General features: G+C 44.6%; 1 protein-coding gene across 8 annotated transcripts; it reads right to left on the reverse strand.

Moving 5' to 3' along the window:
* Positions 1 to 1,291: 1,291 nt before the first annotated feature.
* HNRNPH1 (heterogeneous nuclear ribonucleoprotein H1) lies at positions 1,292 to 10,622 on the reverse strand. 8 transcript variants are annotated; one of them, XM_037058006.1, is made up of 14 exons: positions 10,515 to 10,621; positions 9,913 to 10,044; positions 8,472 to 8,627; positions 8,126 to 8,269; positions 6,479 to 6,617; positions 5,350 to 5,528; positions 5,199 to 5,270; positions 5,010 to 5,143; positions 4,732 to 4,867; positions 4,088 to 4,147; positions 3,898 to 3,987; positions 3,174 to 3,266; positions 2,677 to 2,726; positions 1,292 to 2,081 (listed from the first exon to the last, which is right to left on the reverse strand). In XM_037058006.1, the coding sequence occupies exons 2-13, from the start codon at positions 10,007 to 10,009 to the stop codon at positions 2,677 to 2,679; spliced, it is 1,350 nt and encodes a 449-aa protein (XP_036913901.1). In that variant the 5' UTR covers positions 10,010 to 10,044; positions 10,515 to 10,621; the 3' UTR covers positions 1,292 to 2,081. The 8 variants fall into 8 exon arrangements, with proteins under 8 accessions (XP_036913901.1, XP_036913898.1, XP_036913900.1 ...); XM_037058003.1 differs by lacking the exon at positions 2,677 to 2,726 and having other exon boundaries at positions 10,515 to 10,622; XM_037058004.1 differs by lacking the exons at positions 2,677 to 2,726; positions 10,515 to 10,621 and adding an exon at positions 10,407 to 10,501 and having other exon boundaries at positions 1,963 to 2,081.
* Between the last annotated feature and the right edge of the window lie 15,449 nt (positions 10,623 to 26,071).

Consider the following 26,071-nt stretch of genomic DNA (forward strand, 5'->3'; position numbering starts at 1 on the left):
CTTGATTCATCAAGGGCACTAACCTCTTTTTCCTTAGGTTGTCAAATTAAAAAACAGCAGGCATTGAATACGAATACCCCCTCTCTTGAACCATGAATGTCATATTGAGAGTACATCTTATTGGTCCTGTCAGGTAAGTCTGCATCTGACTGGTTCATTCTTGGTACTAGAAATCCTTATGTACAAGCAAAGGCAACCTGATTTAAGCCACTTTGGAGCAAAAATGGTAATTACCATTATTCTTGTAAACCAACTTTTTTTTTTTGGTGTGCCGTGAGAAGAGGCAGAAACCACTCATCTAGAGGGAGGGTAACTGAGCGGTAGGTCTCACACTGCAGTACAAGTGCCTGTGGAAGGACTTTTCTGGAACTACTTTTAGCTTCCTTAATGCTAGGGTATTTTCTATAAAGAATCAAATATAAAACCTAATCTAGATTACATTTAATGACTTAATCATTTTTACTTAGAGGTATGTGATATTCCACCTCAGAAACTGTTTTGCTTTTAAATCATCTTGGATTTTTAGGAATGAAGCAAAAATACAAAAACATCTGCCCAGGCTGGTGTGGCCCAGTGGATTGAGTGCCAGCCTACAAACCCAAGTTGCTGGTTCAATTCCCAGTCAGGGCACATGCCTAGGTTGTGGGCCAGGTCCCCAATAGGGGGGTGCTCGAGAGGCAACCACTCATTTGTTATTCCTCTCCCTCCCTTAAAAAAAAAATAATCTAGCTCCCAGGGCACACTTCATACTAGAACTCAAAAATATGTCATCCAAGCCCTGGCTGGGTAGCTCAGCTGGTTGGAGCACCCCAGGTTATGGGTTTGATGACCTATCAGGGAACATGCAAGAAATCAACCAGTAAGTACACAGTAAGTGGATCAACAAATCAGTGTTTTTCTAAAACCAGCAAAAAACTGACAGACGTGACACCCAACTGGGAAGGGCAGCTCCAGCCACCCTCAGCCTTCCATGCTCCCTGCTCAGCTCAGCTCAGCCATGCTGGACGGAATGCCTCCACTGGACATGCAGCATGCAGTGAGGGCACATCCACCTCTGCTTTGTGCAAGGGCTTAGCCCCTTCAGGGCAGTGCATATTCATCAGGGTTGCTGTAGCCAGGCCCCCCCAAAGCTACAATTACCTGCAGTTGTATTGGAGGTAGGTCTGACGACCATCTACACAACAGCCTCTCTGCCACAGCCAGAGACTTGGGCCACTGTCACCTATGCCCCAGGCAGGACTAGAGCACCAAGAAACAGTCCACATGACACTGAAGCACAGACAAGACAAAGTGCAGTTTTTAAAAGGAAGATTTATTTGACAAGTTTCACTTAGCGCAATACACCTAAAAGGAACTCACAATGCAATGAAAGACTTAAATCGAGGCCTCGGAATTTCATACAAACACCAAGACCAAAATCCTAAAGTACTGGTATTGCGTCTCAAATTTTCCCCATTAACTTAAAGAAAAAAGGAAAAAAGAAAAAAAGCTTAACCATACGTGCTTTAGAAGTTATTAAATGAAAACTAGAATTAACAAACATGCCAAATGTTTCACTTTTAATTGTGGACAGCTCCTATATTGAGTTTTACAAAAAAAAGCATGTCTTCCAACATGCTCCTAAACAGTGTTCAGGGTAACGTGTAAGAGCAACATTTAACATAATTCAACTGCTTTAACCTAAATATACTTACTGCTTAAGTACACCCTACAATAGAACTAACTTGAGAAAAGCTAAAAATTGTTTAACAGTTATAGTTTACTCAACTTAGTTGTTACATCCTAGATGATATTTGTGTTCAAAAATACTGAACCTTAAGTTTAAAACAATCCTGATTTCCACTTAAAGCATAAATCACAAGCTGGTATTGCAAAACTGTTAAACCTGTTTCATGTTTTTGTTTTTTGTTGTTGTTTTTTTTCATTAATATTAACCAAGAGTCAGCGACAAGGATTGATTGATTACATTCCCCATCCACCACTCATACTGGACATGCTAGACATCCCTCCCATTCCGTTCACTCCCACAGATGCACGGCTTCCATTACTGTAGTAGCTGCTGTTCACTGCTTCTTGACTGCCTGCAAAGAGATCATTTTGACATATCAGGAGAAGTATCACATAATCGGTCAAGTAAAATAAAGCATTCCAGGAAAAAGTGTAAAAAGTATACGAGTACAAATGGCTGCTGTCCAAGTGGCGAGAAGCATGTTTGGGCAAGGGGGCTCCCGACTCCAAACAAGTCTCAATTAATCCCTTCTCTCTGTAGTACCAACTTGCCAGACTCTTGTGCTACCATTTAGAACAGATGCTTCAGGATCAACATGGAAAATTAAGTTTAAAGGAAAACTAGTGTTTTTCAAAAATTGCAAAATTACATCATGTTTTTAAAGCTAAACAAGGCACTTTAAAAAAAATTTACTATAAACATTCACAATGTGTTCATCAAATGGCATGTGTATGAATAGGGAGCACGGGGCAGTCTCTTGCTTTTCCTATTCATGGTGGGCAGGAAGTGAGACAACAACATGGGACTAACAGCAACTCACTGTGCCCAAAATGGCAGCCTCCATGGAGTTAAGTCAGAGCCATTGACTGCTATAAAAATAGTATTAGTACAACATATCAGTATTTGCTATTGGGAATTTAAATTATATTTTTTGAGAAAATATTTACCTATGCAATGTTTGATTGAAAATCACTGGAGTTTTCCTGTAAAACTTGGTCTGCAAAAGGATTTTGTAGGGTAAGACTATAATACCAAAATCACCATTCTTTAGACCAATTGAAAAAAATAAAACCAATCCTAGGTTAACTGACTAGTAAATACAGTCCTAAACCCAACCACCATTTTACTTTTTTAAATTCTCCCTCCAACTAAAATGGATTTAATGATAACCAAAAGGGAAAGAAAAAAAAGCAAAATAGTTAACTTAGTGTTTTAGTAAGTGGAGGCAGATGTTTTCTAGATTGACATTATTTCAAGTTGCTTATTTAATTTATAGAACACCCCCCATGATTGGTTCTGAAAATTAAACTATTAAAAACATTTTATAATAGGATCAAAAGCACATGCTTAATCCAATTTCACCCATAAAAGGAGAGCCTACATATTCCCCCAACTAAAGAAATCTACCTAAAACTTAATGTAAGTATATTAGATACACACTTACCATATCCGCTCATGCTGCTCTGGCCGCCATAGCCGCCTCCATAACCACCGCTCAGCTGCTGGCTAGCTGGGCCACCGTAACTGGACTGGTTTGCTGTTAAGTTAAGAGAACATTAGAATCTTACCTGCTATGTAATGTGGTACCTGGTGGTACCGGGCTTGTAATTCTAAATCTGTAATTTTCAGTCTTAATCTTACACTATAACTTTTGCCTATTTGCTATGAATAGACTACCTTTCTATCCATCATTTCAGCTAGTCAAACATTTATAAACCAACTGGCTAACAATATACACATCAGGACTAAATCCACATTCCACAGAGGCATTTTGAGAAAAACTTATGAAACTACTTAACTGGATTTAGTGGGGTTGTTCCCCATAATTTGGTATATTAAGGCTATGTCAATGAACAGGTATCACTGTACACCTAATTTATGCCCAACCAATTATGTCCAGAAATTTAAGTTATTTTGAGATTCTGTGCTTTTTGCTGTTAGATTTATACTTTGTAGACAATCCCACTAGTTTCTTTCTATAATCCCTCCCCCAAAAGTACTTAAAAACTAATTTATCTGTCTATTCTAAGCAGTTTCACTGTAACTCAAGGATTTAACTAACACAAAATTCAAATCACAACTTTTCTTTGCTAAACTGATTAATATACATTAACATACAATTAACCTATACAAATGTTTTGGTTTTTAAAAAAACTAACGATATTTACACAAGCCCATGCCTCCCATCATTTGGCTACCATAAGCACCACCGCTTGCTCCTGCTGTAGAATTCAAGAAGAGTTCTACATATCTGTGTTCTGAAATGAGAGAAAAGGTATACAAGGTTAGCTTAAGAAAAAAAAAAAAAGACACTAAAGTGGTATTTACACAAACCCATGCCTCCTAGCATTTGGCTACCGTAAGCACCACCGCTTGCTCCTGCTGTAGAATTCAAGAAGAGCTCTACATATCTGTGTTCTGAAACGAGAAAAAAAGTTGGAAAATGTTTGTTGGTGAAAGAATTATCAACTTTTAATAATTAAAATGTTCTTGTTTAAATTCTTAAAACAAGACCTGAACTTCAAATACTTTTATACTTTTTTTGTTAAAAACTCTAGCTGCTTCACTCAGGTGATTAACTATGCAGCTTTCCAAAAAGTAACCTTTTGTTTTAAGCAGTCAGTTAAGTTGCTTTAAATTTAAGGATGTACTTCAAGTCAATGTTTGTATCACAAATATTTTTCAGTCAAGCAATTTTAAAAATCCATCAAAAAATTTTAAACACATCTCCAAGAGCTAACCTACTATCAGGAAACGTTTCTCACACATCCTTACTATTCCTCTATCATAAATGTTAGTCGCTTGACCACCTGTATAGAGTCCCCAAAAGCCCAGGCTGGGTAGCTCAGTTAGAACATTGTCCTGATACATCAAGATTGCAAGTTCAATCCCCAGTCAAGGCACATATGAGAATCAACCATTGGATGCATAGTCAAATAACAAACAGACGTCTCTTTCTTCAATCCAAATTAGAGTCCCCAAGACATTTAAATCACACTTACGCATATTTGCTTTGTCTTTCGACATAGCTGCCACAGCATCTTCATGAGTTGCAAACTCAACATCTGCTTCACCAGTTACTCTGCCATCAGGACCAATTTCAATATGTACTCTCACAGGGTTGAGCGGTGAAAAAAACTAAAGACAAGGTATTTCAGAGAATCAAGTCAACTTTCTAATGCTATAAAAATTTGTAACATGCTGTTTCACTTGAGCAGTGTTAAGGACCCAGTTTTTACTGCCATGCCAATAGCTGGCTTATGAATTTAAGTTAACTTACGTTGTAAATATCATTTTCAGTAGCTCTGTAAGGTAATCCCCGCATGTGTACACAGTGTCCAGTTGTGCTCTGGAAAGTAGAGCCACCATCCCCGTATCTGTGGTCAGACATTCCTGAAAAACAATAATTGAGGTCTAGATGAAAAAGAGTGTAAGTATCCTTCAATTGGAAATTCAATTCTTACCTTACCTCTTCCAAATCTATCTGACCCAAAACCATAGCCATCGTTATAGCCATTGTAATCATCATAGCCTCCATAACCTGAAAGACAAAAAGCACAATCAAATCAAATAAAAATCACAAAGAACCACCCCCGTGACACCTGCGTATTCTCACGTACCTCCACCATAAGCACCACGCCTCATCCTTTCAAAGCCAGCTCCTCTGCCAATGCTGTTATACCCTCTGCCAGCCCCAGGTCTGTCATAGGGACCTGGCCGCTGCATGGCCATAAGCTTTCGTGGTGGATCATAATGAGTTCTAACTTCAGCTCGACTGCTCTTAAAGATTTCAATGTACCTAAAGCATCGTTCACGAGGGAAGGGAATGGGGAGGGGAGAGAAAACATTAGTTCACTCATACAGGTATTTAGTTACACAAGAAAACAATGTAGTCATAGCCATGAAACTGACTAATATTTAAAGCCAGATTTCTTATATTTGCATAGGCAATGACCAAAAATTCACTCAATTGTAAGATTATTTCATGTAAACTTTATATTTATAGAAAACTCACTCCTCTGTGGCAGAGAGCCCACCCTTAGGGGTAGAGAGGAGTACTGTAAATGTTTCAGGAGGGAAAGAATTCCACTCAACTTTCAACATTTCATGTTTTAAATCCTTTGGCAGCATGTATAGCAAGTAGGCTACACAGTCAGCCTCCGCCAACAGTCTAGCCCACACTACACATTTCCTTTCGCCAACAAATACCCCAGCCTATGCTTTTAGTAGGAATCAGCATAGGTAAGCGCATGCTTCAATGAAAAATAGTCACAAGCAAAGAGAATAAAACCTTTTGTGACAATTTCTTGAAAGCTATGCTTATTAATACATATGCAGAATATTTATACAGCAAGAAAAGATTGTTGCATTTCAACTTTAAAAACAAGATCAGAAAGTATCACATTTTCTTATGGTAATATTAATTTACTATGTGGGTGTTATTACAGCTAAAGCCATATTTGCATTACATTTTTTTTAAAGCCATAGTCTCTCAACTCAATTGACTGGGGTTAAGTAGGAATTATACAAAATTGTGAAGTAGACCAAATTCACTGAGGACAATTTCAAACCCTAAAATGTACTCTGACTGCATTGTGGGACTTTGACATACGTAAAGTGTTACAATTGTGGCCAAACATCAATTAATTAGGATCAGAAAATAGATTAATTTCTTCTAAGCAGAGAGAATATGGATTTAATGGTTTACCATAAGAAAAGTGACAAATCCAACCAACCATCCATCCCCACCTGTGCCCTATTCTTTCCTTGTGTTTCTTTAGAGCCTTTTCAGCTATTTCCTGTGAAGCAAACTGCACGAAGGCCTCCCCCGTACTCCTCCCCTGGAAGTCCACCGGCAATGTTATCCCATTTGGCACGATTTCCAACCCTTCAACCCAAGGACAAATAACCCCAGTAGGGGGGCAATATTAACATCACAAGCCCAGAAATGATTCTTCTTATAGCTTTAAATAAACCAGAATTTTAACTTTAGGTGAACGGTATGCTTTCAACAAGTACTTTTAAAAATATGCATTGCAGTAATATGAAGTTCCATTATTACTAAGTATAACAATTCTTAACACATCCCATGGCACAGTATTTAAGAAAAAAAAAACTTGAACACAGGATGCATCAAGAATTCAACAATTACAAGCACTTTTATCTATTTAACTTAATGTTGAAAATTATACAAGAATTTAATAAAGTTTTAAGCATTAAATACAACAGTTTTACTAAATTCAAGAAACACCTTTTCACCTCACTTTATATTTATAGTTCAATGTTTTAAAAGTTAGTGGAACTTCAAAAATTTAAAATTTACACATTTAAACATTTTACACACAAACTGAAACATTGCTTAAGTAAGTAGATATCATCGACAAACATGATCTAAACTTGCAACAAACAACTGCTCTAGACAGCACAGGCATGCAGCTTATGCTCTAACAGTAGCATGATTCACTTCTGGAAATTCCGTCTATGAAAAATCCTTTCCGTGGATACATTCCCAAGCTTACAAAAAGGGCTTAAAGCACTTTCCTAGAAGATATGAAATTATGTTCATATTTAACGTTGACAGCATTAAATTCTCACCAATTTAGACAAAACAATCAAAACAAACTTCATTTAAAAAATTCTGGCAAAATATTAGGACTTGATACATATCTAACAGAATTTTAATAACATACTGCCCTAAACCATGAAAGGATTTCTTGTTCTTAATTCCAGGTTATCACATTATGAATATCAAGTAACAGTACTTAAGATATACGACTGAACATTACTAAACACACAATTTTATCAGCTCTTCAGCATAAAAACATTCAAATACTTTAGGCCCAGAACAACTTAAAAATACTTTCTGTATTTCAGATTCTAAGACTATACATCCAACCTGATCTTTGACTTTCAATAAAGTTTAGAATTCTCTGGCTAAACCAGATTCTGCCTTCAGTTTTTCTGTATGAAAATTAGACCATTAGAGACATTTCTAGTCCTAGGACTCATCGTGTCTTAAAACAGACACTTCCCAGGAACTACATCACCTAACTCACCCTGATCTAATGTTAAGGGATCTTACCTTTACCTGGAAGTACTTTGCTGAACAGCATTGTGAGGAAAGTAGTTAACCTGTTGAGGACAATCCTCAAAAATCTACTCTGAACTATAAAGAACACTAAATATAGGCAAAGTTAGTATTTTGGAAGTACTTAATTTCCACCATTAAGATGGGCATAAATTATTTGAAGGTCTCCAGGAAGAAGAAAACATTAATTCATCTGCATATACTCACAACCTGTTTCAGTATCTAAGCTACTCAACTTTAAGGTCTATTAAATCATGTTGCCAGAGCTATCCAAAATTCACTGCTCAGCAACAAACACGACTACATACCTGAGAAGAACTGAACAATTTCTTCCTTGCTACATCCAAAGGGGAGTCCTCTAAGCCGCACAAAGCCATCATTGGCCGTGTCAGGACTATTTGGACCAGTATGCTTCAACACCCAATCCATTTCAACGTTGTTTGACTTGAATACTGAAAGAGGTGCTTAGAATTAGTCAATTTTGGAAAGTTAGAAAACAAAGTTCAGACTTCCTGGGTCTTTAGATAATCTAGGAAGAGCTGCCACAAACTCCCTTAGGTGACCATTTCCATGCGGTCAAATACCTAAAATTCAGAAGGGGTAAAATAAATCTGTTTCACGTTTTTACTGTTACTAGGGCAACATAAATCAAACCTTCAACATATCTGTGTCCCATAGTTTCTCTGTCTTTTTTCAGGGCCAATTTGACGTCCTCTTCTGATTCAAGTTCAACAAAAGCCTCTCCACTCGGTCTGCCTTCTCTGGTGTAGATGAAACGAATACCTTGAGCCCCATTTTGAATTTTGCAGTCTGGAAAGAAAACATCCGTTAATACAGAATTTAAAACTTAAAACCACCTCTGGGTGACACAGATGAAATGCCTGTTCAAGCCCCTACTGTAAAGTACATCCCATGCAAAGGCCACTAAGTTGACCCAGATATTACTGACACCAGACTCTCTGTAATGATTAGACCGTTATCCTCTCCATATCAAACTGTATTTGCTAAATGATACAACCCCCATCCATCAGTAAAATCCAACATTCAAAACAGTTTAACAAAAATCTCCCAAGTTCTCACAACCCATTTTTCTCCATTAATAGAAGTTGTAACATTAAGTTTAGACCTTGTAGTTCAAATGCATTTTTCTGAATACTCAATGTCAACTTTTGGTCTGAGACCGCTGATCATTTTACTTTACTAGCAGCAACAGTACAACCCAAATTTCATAGCCAATACTCACCTGAAAGGGGATCTATGTTACAAAGCTAAAATGCTCCAAGTTGCACAGCTGAAGCCAAACCCAGTCTTGCCCACTGCAAGGTGGCTTCCAGGGTATTTGGTTCTTGTTTTACAGGTCGTTTTCCGTTACCAACACTAAATTCAGATAGTAAGTCAATACTACAAGTTTCCTTCCAAAACCTGCAGAGTTCTTCCAAATCAATCTTTTATCAGTCTAGTCTTACACCAGTGGGAACAAGGACATTACCACATAAGTTATTCAGAAAACCTACGTGCTGAGGGGTAAAAACTAGCAGACAAGTACAGCCGCCTAGGCTTCCGTGTCCTCAACTGTCAAGTGAGCCATACCAACAACCAGATAAACAATAATACCCCAACTCGATTAGAAAATTGTCTGAAATTAAGAAACGAAAGTTTAACTCTACCAACTAAAACGCCCCCTTTTGAGGGCGAAAACAGCAACGTTGTTGTATTTTAAGGTTTTCCAAAATATTACTATTATCTGCCCAACCACCGGCAATTTTCTCAAGGCTGAAGGAAAACCCCAATTCCTCCTCTCGAAGACATCCACACAAGGGCCGGTGACTACAGGTAGGCGAAGGAAAAAGTGCGCGGAGGCCGCGCCGTCCCCGAGCGCCAGAAGGCGGGAGGGCGGGGCTTCCGCAGTTTCCATTGCGCAACGGCGGCCGCCCGGGAGCTCGCGGCCCGGCGGGAATGGCTGCGCGCCCTCGCCCCGCCAGGGGGCGCCCCGGCCACCCCCCGCCCGCCCCACCCCGCCCCGCCGTTTCCCCGCGCGGCCGCCCGGCTGCCCCGCGGCCCGGGCCGCGAACTCCCGCCTCCCTTTCGAACTCACCAGAGAAGAACCGCTGCACTTCGTCCGCCGAGCAAGACCACGGCAGGCCTCGGACCTTCACCACGAACCCCTCCCCGCCTTCGGTGCCCAGCATCATCGTCTCCCGGTGGGTCTTGGCGTCGTCCACACAGACTGCAGGGAGTGGGGGAGGGTGAGACCCAGGAACCGCTCGAACTGGACTCCCCGCCGCCCGCGGGGACCGCCGGGTCCGCGGCGCCCCGGAAAGAGCAGACCCGCGCGCAAACTACAGCCGAAGGCAGTCTGACACCAAACACCCTCTCGCGCGGGCGGGCAAGCCGCCCTGGGCGCTAATTACGCGGGGCTCTGGCCGCAGGGGGCCCGGCCGGGCGCCAGCGTGGAGGCAGGGAAATGGCGGCCGCGCTTCCGCTCCGCCTCCTCAGACATCTCACACAATAGAGACGGCGCGGCCTGCAGGCCCAACGGCCCTGCCGCCGCTCGACGCGCCATTCCCCGCTCCCGGCGGCAGCCCGTACCTCGCGAAGGCGCCCCCAAGCTCTACAGAGATCCGGGGCGGGCGATCTTCACAAGAGCGGCACTTTCAGGGGCCCCTGGCCGGCGTACACCGAGCAACAAACACCTACCTGATCACCCGACTTCAGCGTGGCTGAGCGAAATGGCTAGCGGGCGCCTGCGCAACCTAAATAAGGCCCTTTGAGCGAGCTCTGCGCAGGCGCAGCCCGTTACCGCCCCGCCCCCTTGCGTCACACAGAGCTCAGACGCAGGCGTACTTTCAAGAGCCGCCCAGCTCCAGCCAGCAAGTTATTAAGCCCGAGCGTTCGTGCATCAGCTTCTCCCGCCCCACCTCCCACCCGCAGAAACCCTTCGAGCTGCTTTGCGCCTGCGCTTTGTTGCGATTAGTGAACAGCGAACTTCAGCGGTTTATGATCCAGTTTCCTGCGCATGCGTCTTGCTTCAAACCGTTCTCTCTTTACCCGCCAGAGTGGGGGAGGGGAATGGCGGCAGTCAGTTCCCCGGGGCTGCAAGATAATCCGCGGCTCTGGGTGGGGCTGAGATGGCGGTCTTTCCACATCTACCCTCATCCAGCTAATTGCCGTCCTGGCGAACTCGGAAAGATTGGGGCTCCCCACCCTGTACCCTTTTTCTTTCCAGAGCCTCTGTCACCCCCAGGGCCTCCCGTTAGGGAGCTGCGGAGCTGCGCTAACTCCTTACCCAAAGCCACCCCCGCGGAGCCTGGAGCTAGTCCTAGGAAGCGTTCCTCCAGTTCCCCTTACCTGCCGCTGATGGGCCTGGGGCCCCGGCCCGCGCAGGGTCCCGGTGCCCCTGCCTCGGGCCTGTACCCCGCTTTTCCCCTAACGAACTCGACCCTGCGACCTCCGCTGCCCCGCCCAAGGGTCCGCGGGCCCTAAACGCGCCGCAGACGTCTCCCACGAGGTGCAGCGGGATGTCGCGTTCCGCCGCGCAGCGCGACCGCGAGACGAGCCGCAGGTGCGCGCCGAGCTCAGCTGTCCCGAACGGATTCCCTCGGAATGCTCCCAAGGCTATCTAAACGGTTACGTCCGTTTACCGGGTGGAGGTCCTGAGTTCTGCGAGCCCCCGGGGTCACCCTGTGCGCATATAGCAGGTACTAATGACGATGAGGATTTCCAGCGGCACCGCGAGAAACGGACAATGCTCGTAGTCTCCCAGGCCTCCCCTTGTCTGATCCTGGCTGTGTGCCGCACCCCAGGCTTGGTGGAGACAGGCAATAAATTCACCATAAGGCAGTGTTGGACACTGCCACAGCGGTACCTAACAGGGAAGGAGAGATGCTAGCGAAGCATGTTCCCACTCATGCCACGGTTTAGAGGCCAAAACAGTGTTGACAGGTTTGAGAAAATTGGAGAGGACCTCCATGGAATAAATAGAGGGTGATCCAGATGGGATCCCAGAAGTTGCAGGGCCTGATCTTGAAAGGCCATGGCAAAGGCGTTAACTCCAAGTGCAGGGCAGGTCTTCAGCTGAAAGCGATAGCTGTTTTTAAGCCAAACTGTGAGGGGGGTGCAAATGGAAGAGGCAGGGTGAATAATGTTGCTTGCCCTCAGCTGCAAGTGGAGCCAGAGGAAAGACGGTTTTGCTGAAGTCATCAAGATGTGGAACTCCCAAGTGTTCCAGACAGGAGATCGATGTCTGGGTACTTCAAAAGCCAGGAGAACTCTCTTTGTTCTTAGGTTCTGTCTCTCCAGGACATCATATATCCTGCAGGTGCTGTCGTCGTCGTCGTCGTCGTCGTCTTCTCCTTCTCTATCCTCCTCCTCCTCCTTCTCTTCCTCCTCCTCCCCCTCCCTCTTTTTAATTTATTTGATTTTAGAGAGAGAGAGGTAGGGAGAGAGGGAAAGAAATCCATTGTTAGTTGCTTCTTGTATGTGCCCTGACCTGGGATCAAACCCACAACCTTGGCATATAGGAACGATGCTCCGACCAACTAGGCCAAGGCCTGAAGGTGTCTTCATAATAGGGGACAGCATTCGAGAGCTCTGGTACTATTAAATGACCTAGGAACACTGTTCCTGATTAAATGAGGAAAAAACCCTGTTCTCCTGGTAGTATATTAAAATGTTGTTACCTTTTAATAACATGGCCACACTTCTGGGGTTTTTTGTCCTAATTTTCTTTTTTTAAATATATTTTACTTATTTATTTTTAGAGAGAGGGGAAGGGAAGGAGAAAGAGTGGGAGAGAAACATCAGTGTGTGGTTGCTTCTCATGTGTTCCCTACTGGGGGCCTGGCCAGAAACCCAGGCATGTGTCCTGACTGGGAACCGAACCCGTGACCCTTTGATTCACAGGTCCATGTTCAATCCACTGAGCTACACCAGCCAGGGCTTCCTAATTTTATTCTGTTGTTTTCTGTAAAGTAAGTGTAGAATCATCATAGAAAAACTAGATCATTTCCTCAGGATGAATTTCTAGAAGTAAAACTTTTCAGTGAAAGTTATCAGTATCTTTAGGGCTACCAATAATGACAGGGTAGAGTATGAACAACCTTCTCTGACGTGCGAGGCTTCCATGTACCCCTGTTTTGCTAGAACTAAACTCTTTGTTAATTTCCTCTACTCTTTGCTAATTTAATACTGAGAAAATTTACATCTGTTTGATTACTGAGGAGATAGAATAATACTACACATTTATAGCCAATTTTCTTGTATAGTCAGTTTGACTTCTTTCTCTAGTGAGCTTTTGGTCTTTACTAAGGTTGTTCACCTATGGCCATAGTTCTGTTCACAAACATTTTTCTGTTCACTTTTTATTATTATTGATTTTTTGAAAATATTTTATCTATTTATTTTTAGGCAGAGGGGAAGGGAAGGAGAAAGAAGGAAACATCAATATGTGGTTGCCTCTCACACCCCCTCTACTGGGGACCCAGGCATGTGCCCTGACTGGGAATGGAACAGGTGACCCTTTAGTTCGCAGGCCTTCGCTCAATCCACTAAGCCACACTAGCCAGGGCTGTTATTGATTTTTTAATGTTTAAACACACTAAAGTTTTTTTTATTTTAAGAAAGTCAAAGAAAGGTATACTTTCCTTTGAGGTTATTTTTTGAAGATTTTATTTATTTTAGAGACGGGAAGGGAGGAAGGGAGGCAGGACAGAAACATCAATGTGTGGTTGCCTCTCACAGCCCCCCTACTGGGGACCTGGCCTGAAACCCGGCATATCCGCTGGGAATCCAACCAGCACCCTTTGGCCTTTGGTTCACATACCGGCCCTCAGTCCTATGACCCACACTAGCCAGGGCTCCTTTTAGTGTATTTGTCTTTAATTTTGAAAGCCCTTTCCCATACAGACATGAAGCACATTTATTCATTGATCTTTTTTAGCAATTGTAAAAACCTTTTTTTTTTTCATTTTAACCTCTTTAAAATAGAGATGTGTGCCCTGGCTGGTGTGCGAACGAGAGGATTGCGGTTCGATTCCCAGTCAGGGCATATACCTGGGTTGCAGGCTAGTTCCCGGCAGGGGCCAGTTCCCAGCAGGGGATGCACGAGAAGCAACCATACATTGATATTTCTCTTTCTCTCTCCTTCCCTTCCCCTCTAAAGATAAATAAATAAATATTTTTAAAAAATAGAGATGTGTCTTAAAAACCAACTGCAGGAGATAGTTCAATTGGCAGCAATTTTTTTCATAGTGGTACTTAAAATAATGATATATCTTAAAATTGACAGCTTAGACTTGGAAACTAGTATATTCTACTTTTTTATTTATTTTTGTGATGACACATCACAGCTCATTAAAATTATGTTTTTATAGATTTTTAATGTTGTGAAAAAAGTTTGTGATATAATGCTATGTGGGAAAAGAGCAGAATACAAAACTAACAAGCGGCGCATCAGCCATGTAAAACTATGTTAATATTGTATTGAAATACTGTGGCAGTAGCTCAGAAAGAGAGCGTTAAATGGGGAAAAATCTAGAAAGAGGTCCAAGGTGTATTTGAGAATCCAATGTGCAATGAGGTAACATTTCATATCAGAACGGGGAGAATTTTCAATATGTGGTGTGGCTCCATTGGTTGCGTGCAAGAATAGAAAGCTGGGAATCAAACACGCTTATATCCCGAAGTTCAAAGGGGTGTTACTGATAGCAGCTAAAAGGCGGAACCAACACAACTATCTGTCAATAGGAAAACCAGTTATGTGCAAGCTACGGAATATCATTCAGCTTTAAAGGCTATGAAATTCTGACACACGCTACCGCACGGATAGACTTCTAAGACATTAAGTAAAAGAAACCATACACAAAAGCAAAGCTCAAATAGTGTACAATTCCACTTATATCAGGGACCTAGAATAGGCAAATCCCTAGAGACAGATTGTAGAACAGAGGTAACCAGAGACGGGGGGAACTCCTGTTTACTGGGTAGAGATGTTCAGTCGGAGAAGATGAAAAAGTTCTGGAGGTGGATAGTGCCGATATTTCCGACACTGTAAGTGAACTTAATACCACTGAATTGTGCACTTCAAAATGGTTAAAATGGTGATTTTTATGTTATGTTTATTTACCATGATAAAAAAAAAAAACTCGAAGTGATTTAGCCACCAGTACTTACTGAACGCGTGCCAAGGAGAGCGCGCTGGCTCAAGCCTGCGGCACCAGGGCCGGTCCCTGGAAGGTTCGAAACCTCCGCTCCGGGAGAGCCCGCCCCTCCGCCAGGAAGTGCCGCCTGCTGGGCGCGGAGCGGCGCGGCCCTTTGTTCGCAACCTCAAAGCATCCGAATAAACAGGGACTGGTTAAATGGTTATAGAGCCCTCAGGAGGCTCTTCCTCGCGCTACCAGGATCACACAGCCCCGCCGCAGGGGGCTGCGGTGGCCTTGGGACCCTACCCCGTGCTCTAACGCTAGTCCACCGAGGCTCTCTTTGCAGCCTGCAGCTTCACACGGTGCTTGGAGGAGGGACGGAATGTCCCGCCCTGATGTTCTCAGTCCCACCGGTCAGAATTGTGGAGCTTTGTATGTACAAGTAATGTTTGTTTGCCACTGAAATAATTGAAAATACCGAGAAGAAAAAATTAATTACCTATGCTCCCACCATTTAAAGATAAAGTCCCTGTAAACATTTTGAATTACATCTTTTCCAGATATATGAACACATATAGAGAGGGTGGGGCAAAAGTATTGCAGTTCTGAGTATGCAAAACACAAAGTTTATTCTTGTATTATTTACTGGTTATCGTATTATTTTCCATACAAACAACTGTAACGTACTTTTGCCCATCTGTGTGTGTGTGTGTGTGTGTGTGTGTGTCCTCTGAGGATACACTCATTGATTTTAGGGGGATGCTATTGACATGTAGGTGGTAGAGGCCAGGGGTGCTGCTAAACATCCTACAATACACAAGCTGGCGTCCACAACAAAAAATCATCTGCCCCTGCTATGGTTGGTGTAGTTCAGTGGATTGAGTGCCAGCCTGAGAACCAAAAAGTCACTGGTTCAATTCCAAGTCAGGGCACATGCCTGGGTTGCAGGCTGATTCCCAGCTAGGAGTGTGAGAGAGACAACTGGGGGATTCTCTCACACACCAATGTTTCTCTCCCTCTCTCCCTCCCCCTCAATCTGAAAATAAATAAATAAAATATTTTTTAAAATTTTGGGCTCCCAGTATCAATAGTGTTTTGATTGAGAAACCCTACTCTTAAATAAAACACTGAAATTCCTTTCTAATGTGTTAAAGATTTCATAATAAACATTTAAACATAAAGCAAATTAAATATTAAAGGAAAGAATAAAAGAATATTTATGTAACTTTGAAGTGGGGAAAAACCTCCCTAAGCAAGTCTTTTTGAAAAATTTTTTTAGCCCTGGCCGGTGTAGCTCAGTGGATTGAGCGCGGGCCTGCGAACCAGACAATTGCAGTTCGATTCCCAGTCAGGGCACATGCCTGGGTTGCAGGCCGGTTCCTTGCAGGCCAACTCCCAGCAGGGAATGCACAAAAGGCAACCTTACATTGGTGTTTCTCTCCCTCTCTCCTTCCCCTCTAAAGATAAATAAATAAATTAAATTTAAAAAAAAATTTTTTAAGATTTTTATTTATTTATCTTTAGAGGGGAAGGGAAGGAGGGAGGGAAGAAAGTATCAGTGTATGGTTGCCTCTTGTGAATCCCCTGCTGAGAACTGGCCTGCAACCCAGGCATATGCCCTGACTGGGAATCGAACCGCAATTGTGTGGTTTGTAGGCCTGCGCTCAATTCACTGAGCTACACCAGCCAGGGCTCCCTAAACAAACGTCTTGAAGCCAAGACGTTAAAAACCAAAATATATATTCGACTACACACAATTTTTTTATTTTTCTAGGAAAAGATATAACAAGAAAATATATCAGGAAATGATAGGCTGAGAAAATATTTATAAAATATGTGGGGGAAAAAAGAGCCAAAAACTTTAATAGATACCATGGTACCTCCAATTTAACAGACCAGTAAGAAAACAGGACATAAATGACTAAAACTTATGAATAGTTGTTCAACCTCACAAGTATTCAGAGAAATGCAAATGAAAGCAGTAGTAAGATTGACAAAGATTAAAGGATAATTCAGCCTGGGCTGGTGTGGCTTAGTGGATGGAGCGCTGGCCTTCGAACCAAAAGGTAGCCAATTGGATTCCCAGTCAGGGCACATGCCTGGGTTGTGAGCCAGGTCCCCATTTGCGGGCATGGGAGAGGCAACCACACATTGCTGTTTCTCTCCCTTTTTACCTCCCTTCCCTTCTCTCTAAAAATAAATAAATAAAAACCTTGGAAAAAATAAAGGATGATTCATGTCCATAGTCCCTTATCCACAATCCCAAATTCATAGTTCTGAATATTAGAAAGCTGTCTGGACTTTGGTAAGTTTCAGGCCAATTTATTGAGCAGCAAGACTTTACCTGAGCTAGTCTGGGGACATCTGCAGTCTTGCCTCATCCTGCTTGGGAGAATGCTCTCATACTCTCCGGTAGAACTGTGAAGGAATGTTTAATTGGCCAGTGCGTCTTCAGACACCACTGCATGTCATAGCGTTTCCTAAAATCCAGGAAATTCTGCATTCTGGAATACCTGTAATGATTTTTTTAATCCTCACCCAAGGACATTTTTCATTGTTCTTAGAGACAGAAGAAGGAAGAGAGAAAAAAAAAAACACTGATGCAAAAGAGAAGCATCAATTAGTTGCCTCCTGTATGCACCTGGACTGAGGATCACCTGGCCCAGATGGGGGATTGAACCTGCATCCTCGGTATTTGCCCCGACTGGGAATCCAACCCACAGCCTTTTGGTTAGCAGACAATGCTCCAACCAACGGAGCCACACCAGCAAGGGCAGGGTTTTGAACACGAGTTTATAGATCCAGCCCTGACCAGTGTGGAGAGGTTGGGCATTGTCCCACAAAGCAAAAGATTTTATTCCCAGTCACAGCAGGTGCCTGGTTGGGGCATGTGAGAGAGACAACTGATTGATATTTCTCTCTCACATTCATGTTTCTCTCCCTCTCTCCCTCCTTTCCCTCTCCTGAAACATAAATAAAATTTTTTAATTGTTTATAGATCTATGATCTCTAGGCCTGGCAAGGATACATGAGAAAGTGAGAAAAGTATCCATTGACTGATTTTCAAATATTAAGCTGCCTTGCTTTCCTGGAATAAATACTACTCAGTTGTGATGTGTTATCTTTTCATACAATAATGTTGGATCTGATTTGCTAATGTTTTATCAGAATGTGTAAGTCTATATGCACAAGGGCTGTTGGTGTGCAATTTTCTTCTGCCAGATTTTGTAATAATTTTTGCCACATTCTGTCCCAGGCAATGCTGGCCTCTGCAAAGGCACCGACCCAGGAGTGTGCCCCCTCCTCTGTTCTCCACTAGTGTTTGTGTGACACCGATATGTATTTCTGCTTGATGAAATGAACCAGTGAAGCCATCTGGGCCTGGATTTGGGGGGGGGGGTCGGGAGGGAAGGTGTGGGTAACAAATCAAAATTTTTTTTAAAGATTTTATTTATTTATTTATTTATTTTTAGAGGGGAAGGAAAGGGAGAGAAACATCAATGTATGGTTGCCTTTCGTGCATCCCCTGCTGGGAGTTGGCCTGCAGGGGACCGGCCTGCAACCCAGGAATGTGCCCTGACTGGGAATCGAACCTCGATCCTCTGGTTCGCAGGCCCGTGCTCAATCCACTGAGCTACGCCAGCCAGGGCCCAAATCAATTTTTTTTTACCTCTATTTCTTCTTTTTTACTTGTATTTCCTTTTAACAAGCCCCAAGTCTAGTCTCCTGGGTCAAAACTTGGTCACACGGTCAGCCCCAGCCAACCAAGGCCAGGGAGATGGTTCTGCCAAGAATACCTGAAGTTAAGATTTGGATTTATCCCTCAACCAGACAGGGGACAGCTCTGAGGGTGGGACCCAGTCACAGATCTGTTGGCAAAGGAGCAAGGACTAGGGTTACACAGGGAACCTAGTGTCTGCTACAGAATGAGAAGGGAAAAAAGAAGAAAATTTGGAAGATGGAGGAATTAGCCAAAATGCTAAATTAAATCCAGATTGCCACTGTTACAGGGCAAGATTATTGTTTCCCTTTAATATGAATGGGGCTCACAGCTGACAAGTAGGAAACAGCTTGGTAGCACCCCAACATCTGATTTAGCCTTTGAACAGTTCACCTCGGTCACGATCTGTGCGATCCATCCGCCAGTCAAGAGACAGGCGGGGCCCACACCCTTGCTGCACCGGGTCCTGGCCTCCTCACCTTCCACACTCACCCACCCACCTCCCGCCCGGCTTCCCCACTCAGGACTGAGCTTGCTGTCTGGTGAGACCAGTGCTGGGTCCTGGAATTCAGTATTTATTTCAGAGTTGAGTTATTACTGAGTCAAATGAGTTTATAACCCTGGACTAGTACAACAGATAAAGGAAAGCTAGTTGTCAGGCTGAAGGGCAGGGCAAAGTCCCTGGAAGTGGTGTGGAAGGGAGACGTTGAAGGCACCTTCCAGCTGAGCCGAAGGAACCAAACAGTGACAGTCAGGGCCACAAGGAAGGACAGTCACAAGCTGCAGAGCCAGATTGAGGAAGAGAGGAGGGAGGGTATGCAAGTTCAGGCATTCTCAGTGGCTGTTTCAGGGCCAGACCTCAAAACTGGGCACTTCACTGTTTCTGCCTCAGTGGGGCCTCTTAGAAATCCCACATCTCCACGAGACAGAGACGTGCACAGAAAGCCAGCGAGTGGGCAGAGCAAAAGTGGACTGCAGGCATGTCTGCATCCATTGCCTTTTTCACCAATCCAGCCAGTTTGATGGCCAAGGGCACCTGGCCAAAAGGAGCACTAGAGGATTTACAATCTAGGGGAGAAGCCCTGGGATTCTGGCTGGCGAGACACCCAAGGAAAAGCAGTCACCCACATTCTCAAAGTGCCTCAGCGGCCCATTGGAACAAACCAATGCAACCCGCCAGCCCGCCCCACTCAGGAAAGGTGGAGCCCCCGCAGGAGGCGCAGCTTGGCCCGGGCCCGCATGGCCAGCAGGGGGCGCTCCAGCCGGCCCTACAACGCCAGCCAGGAGAAGGCTGTGTGTGGCCCGGAAATGGGGAGGTGATTCAGGCTGGGGTTGAAAACTATCATCACAGATTCCCGTGTGGAATTGAACTAGGACAGGGTAAGGATTTTTGCTTTTCGTTTTAAACTCTGCTCTTTAAATTCTAAACATACTGATTGACAAATTTATGAATTTGTGTTAACTGGATCGAAGGCACTGTATGTCTGACTTGGCCTTGCTTCCCCTGAAAGCAGACCCTGGGGGGGACTTGATTTAGGAGGTGACAGTGAGTAGTGTAAGTGACTAGTGGAAGAGAGCCAGCCAACACCAGCCCCCACGGTTACCAAGGCGATCTCCCACACAGTCCCCAGGACCCTTGGGGGAACTTTATATGCAATGTGCCTTGTAACGGGCCTCAGGTCCGAGGGGAGAGTCTGTCCAGTTGCACAGCCTGCCCAGGATGGTCTCCCAGGGGGAACTAGAAGTGAGAAAAGGTGAGCAAGGGTGTCTAAAGAGGTACACTGACCTCAGAACACTGACCCTGAGAAAGGGACCTGGGGGAAACACGGGGGACCTAGGGAACCATTCATGACTGAGACAGCGCTCTTCATTTCAGGGCCGCTTCTACTACAGTAAGCTTTGGGGAGGGAGAAGCGGGAGAAGGGGGAAAGGAGGGCGAAGGGTCATCAAGGAACATGTATAAAGGACCCAGGGAAACAGACAAAGGGGAGAAGGATTGAAGGTGGGAGGTGGGGTGGGTGGGGGAAAATGCAGACCCACAATAAAAAGCTTTGGGAGGGATTCTGGGAAGTGGGATCACCTGCTTAGAGGTGAAGGTACATGCAACTTTGCTGCACGTTGTCCAGTCTCCGTAAACAGCAGGTTGTGCCAATCTGCGTTTCCCCTGCCACGTGTGTGAATGCCAGCTCCCTGCAGTCTCACCAGCAGAGTGTGCTGCAGACCTGCAGGTTTTAGCTGAGAAATGACATCTTAGTACCTTTTTATTTGAATTTCTGCTATAAGCAAAAGTGAGCCTCCTATCTTATGCACAAGAATTTTCAATGGAGTGTTAACTATATTAGCAAATGACAGGAAACACAGTCACAATGAGATACCACCTCAGACCCATTGGTATGACTACTATTAAAAAAAACAAGTCCGGGCCTGGCTGGTGTAGCTCAGTGGATTGAGCACGGGCCCGCGAACCACACGATCGCGGTTCGATTCCCAGTCAGGTCACATGCCTGGGTTGCAGGCCAGTTCCCAGCAGGGGACTCACAAGAAGCAACCATACATTGATATTTCTCTCCTTCTCTCCTTCCCTTCCTTTCTAAAGACAAATAAATAAAATCTTTAAAAAAAAAAAAAACAAGTCCGTGCGCACGGTGTTGAGCACCAGCCATGAACAGAAAGGTTGCGGGTTTCAGTCCCAGCCTCCAGTTGTGGGCATTCGAGAGACAACCAGTTTATGTGTCTCTCCAGCATCGATGTTTCTCTCCCTCTTTTTCTCCCTCCCTTCTCATCTCTCTAAAAATAAATGAGATTTTTAAAAACACACACACACACAACTGTAGCCCAGAGCATCAACTCAGTTCTATCTCCTGTCAAGGTACATTCAAGAATCAACTAATGAATGCATAAGTAAGTGGAACAATAAATTGATGTTTCTCCCTTCCTCTCTCTAAAATCAATTAATTAAAAACAAGTATTGACAAGGGTGTGGAGAAATTAGAACCCTGGTGCGCTGTCAGTGGGAATGTCAGATGGTATAGCCACCGTGGAACACAGTGTGGAGGTTCCAGAAAAAAACTTAATGTATGATCCAGCAGTTCCACTTCTAGGTATGTACACTAAAGAACTGGAAGTACCCTGGCTGGCATAGCTCAGTGGATTAAGCACGGGCCTGCGAACCAAAGGATCGCGGTTCGATTCCCAGTCAGGGCACATGCCTGGGTTGCAGGCCAGTTCCCAGCAGGGGATCCACGAGAGGCAACCATACATTGATATTTCTCTCCTTCTCCTTCCTTTCTTCTCTAAAGATAAATAAAATCTTTTAAAAAAAGAATTGGAAGTACGTTTGCAAAGAAATTTTGCACACTCATGTTCATAGCAGCACTACACACAATAGTCAAAAGATGAAAGCAGCCTATGAGCCTACTGATGGATGATTGGATAAATAAAATGTGGGCTAGCCACACAATGGATTATTATTCATCCTCAAAAACACAGAAATTCTGACAGATCCTGCAACACAAATGAAGCTTGAGGACATTATGCTAAGTGAATGAGCCAGTTGCAGACAAATATTGTATGATTCCCCTTGCATAATTCAGAGAGACAGAAAACAGAGTGGTGGTCACCAGGGGCCGGGGATGCATGAGATGAGATGTTGTTGTTTGATGGGTGCAGAGTTTCAGCTTTGGGAGAGGAAGCGTTCTGGAGATGACGGTGGGGATGGCTGCACAGCAGTATGTATGTGCCTGATGCCACCTAACTGGGCACTTTAAAATGGCTAAGATGTATATTTATTTTATTTTTAAACGATTTTATTTATTTTTGGAGAGAGGGGAAAGGAGGGAGAAAGGAGGAGAAAGATTGATGGGAGAGAAATACATCAATTGGTTGCCTCTTGTGCACCCCAAAATGGGGAACCGGCTGGCAGCCCAGGCATGTGTCCTGAGTGGAGTTTGAACCTGCGACCTTTCAGTTCCCAGGCCCACGCTCAATGCACTGAGCCACACCAGCCAAGGTTTCCCTTCAACTTCTCATTGCAGCCCACTGGAGATGGTCTCCTGCTTCTGGACAGTGGAAGTCTCACCACCCCACTCACTCCCCAGCAGCGAGGAGAGGCCTCTGTTGCCTTCTGAACAGTGGGCCATCTAGTTCCCACCTTCCACCCCAACAGCTGGCCTTCTCGCACTACTGTTATGGGATGCTGAGCTAGATGCCCCCCAGGAACCTGGTTTGGGGGATGGGAAGCAGAGGATAGCCACTGACAGGCGCTCCGCATATCTGTGGCAGCCAGGCAGATGAGTGTGACTTTGACTTATGGGGGGTGGGGGGTGGCAGGAGGGCGGGGCTTGTGATGTAGGGGGCCTGCTCGAGAGGCAGGAAGGCAGTTTGACCTGTGTCACCAGGCCATATCTGCCTGGACTGATAATGGCAGCCGAAAACAAATGAACTGTACAAAGAACAGGGAGATATAACCCACTGTGGGAAGAATTGAAAATAGCGTCGCGCCAGGAGCTCCAGGCCAGGATTTAAACTAGGCCTGGCTGCCATGAGGCGGGTGGTCTCCCACGCAGACTCTCCCTGTCTCTCTCTGCCATGCAGTTCGAGAGCGAGTAGGGCGTCTGCCGAGAAGGAGCCCCACTGGCCCACCATGAAATCTATTGTGAAAGGAGGTGCTGTGTGGTTTGGGATTAAGAGCTGGAGAACATGGCTGCACAGCTCATGGTTCTGGGAATTGTGGGGCCTGCCCAGCCGAGCTGGATTCAGGGGAGACACTTGAATGTTAAACTGGGACTGGGCGTGCTGAGCTGTGGACTTCCAGCCCAGTTTGGCAAAGGGGTCAGGACCATGTGTTTATGGGGGGTTTTAAAGGGAGCGGGACTTAGTGGTACAGTCTACATCTGTATAACTTTTAAATAAATAATTTTTCCTTTTCACCTAATTCTGGCATTGGAAGCCATGCTTCTCGGCAGTGGGCAATGGGATCCCTCACAACTGTTTCAGAACAGCATAGGCTGGGGTTCTGAGGTGGGACTTCATGCTGTCTTCCCAGGGATCCTTGGATCCTCGTGAAAGCAGAGCCTCAGCCTGGAGCTTGGGTGCACTTTATTTGGTGGCTGATTCCAGGAAACGAGAGAGAGAGAGAGAGAGAGAGAGAGAGAGAGAGAGAGAGAGAAAGATGAGAATGACAAAGGGTGGAGGTGAAATTCGACAAAGTGGGTTTTGACTTGTGTCCCTTCCTTCCCAGAAGGCACTTCCAGGCTATGCCCATGGGTGGAGAGAGCCCCTGCAGCTTCGGGGAAAGCCTGGGAGCAGAAAAACAGAGACCCCACAGCAGAGGCTGGAAATGAGGCACCGACTGTGTACACAGCCGGTGCCATAGCTAAAATCAGAGGTGGGCTGATCAGATGAATTTGGAAGTTCCAAAGCACCTGCTACACCTTCCCCATGCCCAGCGGATCAGGAATCTGCGGCAAGGCCAAAGGCCAAGCGCTTTCTGCTCTCTGGGATGCAGGTACTTTCTCTTGTGGGCCTTTGTTCATTCTAGAAATATTTGGAGAGGGCCTAGTAAGTGTTAAGCACTTTTCTACACTGAGATGGAGAAGAGAACAGAAAGCCCTATGGAGTTTACATCCTAGTGTGTGTGTGTGTGCATGGGGGGGGGTAATAAATAAAATATAGAGCACATCAAATAGGGACAGATGCCAGAAAACAAAGCAGGGAAGGAGGGTAATTTGTGCTGGTTGGGAGTGGGGCAAAGACATACTCTTTTAAATAAAGTCATCAGGGAAAATGCCACTGAAAAGGTAACATTTAAGCAGACAGCAGAAGGAAGTGAAAGTGAGAAAAATCAGCAAGACACTGAGAAGGAGCCCCGCCAAGGGAGGAGGGCACACAGAACAGAAGGGTGTGGGGCTGAGAAGACAGGTGAAGACAGCGTTTCCAGGAGTGAGCTGCACGCAGTGCTGCTCATTGAGGGTGGGCCAATATGAGGCTGGAGAACTGGCCAAGGGACTTGGCAGCACTGGGGGTCAGTGGCATTCAGCAGGCTGAAGAGAGTGGGAGGAGGGGGAGAAGTCTGAAGCCGAGGGGGATTAAGAGCAAAGAGGGAGGGGAAGAACTGAAGAAAGTGAGTAAAAGCAACTCTTGGAGTTTAGTTGTAAAGGGAAGCAGAGAAATAGGGCAGCAGCTGGAAGCTGATGCAGAGTTGAGAAGGGCTTTTCCAAGATGGGAGACCGACCTGGACCTCTGCCCCTGCTTCCCTTCATCTTTCCTCTCACTGCAGACAAATCTGAAGCCTTTTTGCCCTCCCTCCTCAGGCCCAAAAATATTTCTGCAAAGTGTGTTCCCCAGAGGGTTGTGCGTTGTAGGCAGTGAAAGTCACAGTCCTTTGTTCCTCTTTTTGCTGTCACATCCTTCCTTGGTCAACTCAGTCGGGGGGTAACGTTCAGGAGCAGAAAGGACAAAGATATGTCAACATATCCTTCTGCCTCATTGTATTGGGGCCTTTATCAACCTGCAGGCCCCTGCCTGCTGCGGGTCTGGGGCCAGTCCCTGAACTCCAGTCCCCGAAACAGCAGTCCCTGAACTCCAGGCGTTCTGGGATGGCCTCCATATCACACGTAGTTCTCACTTCATGTTTATCTGTAAAGCACTTTCCTCCTTTAAAACATGTTTTGTGGTTAAACTCACATAAAACTATTTCATTTATTTTTCTATTTATTTATTTTAGAGAGAGGAAGGGAGAGAAAAACATCGACTTGTTGTTCCACTTATTTATGCATTCATCGTTTGAGTTCGGTATGTGCCCCGACTGGGGATTCAGTCAGCAACCTTGGGGTGTCAGGACGGTGCTCTAACCACCTGAGCTACCCAGCTCAGGGCCGAAAACTATTTTAAAGTGTACAATTCAGTGGGTTTCAGAACAGCCATGATGCTGTTCAACCATTACCACTATAGTGCCAAAAACTGCTGGTTCACCCTAAAAGGAACCCTGTACAACACTTCTCCCCACTTCCCCCAGCTCTTGGTAACCACCAGTCTTCTCTGTGGATGTGCTTATTTTATAGAAACAGAATCACAGATCATCTTTAGTGTCTGGTTTCTTTCACTTAATAGAGTTGCTCCATTTGTGCCTTCTTTTGTGTTTTGTTTTTCTAGTGCACCATTTTGATTCCCTTCCCGTTTTCTTTTCAGTATATTTTTTATTTTCTTATTTATTCTTTAATTTTTAAAAAAGATTTCATTTATTTATCTCTAGAGAGGGGAAGGGAGGGAGAAAGAGATGGAGGGAAAGATCACTGGGTGGTTGGTTGCTTCTCACGCACCCCCTACTGGGGACCTGGCTCTCAACCCAGGCATGTGCCCTGAATGGGAATCAAACCTCAACCATTTAGTTCACA

Source organism: Sturnira hondurensis, unplaced genomic scaffold, assembly GCF_014824575.4.
Source record: "Sturnira hondurensis isolate 20B ecotype Veracruz unplaced genomic scaffold, ASM1482457v3 Scaffold0009776, whole genome shotgun sequence".
Lineage (NCBI taxonomy): Eukaryota > Metazoa > Chordata > Mammalia > Chiroptera > Phyllostomidae > Sturnira > Sturnira hondurensis.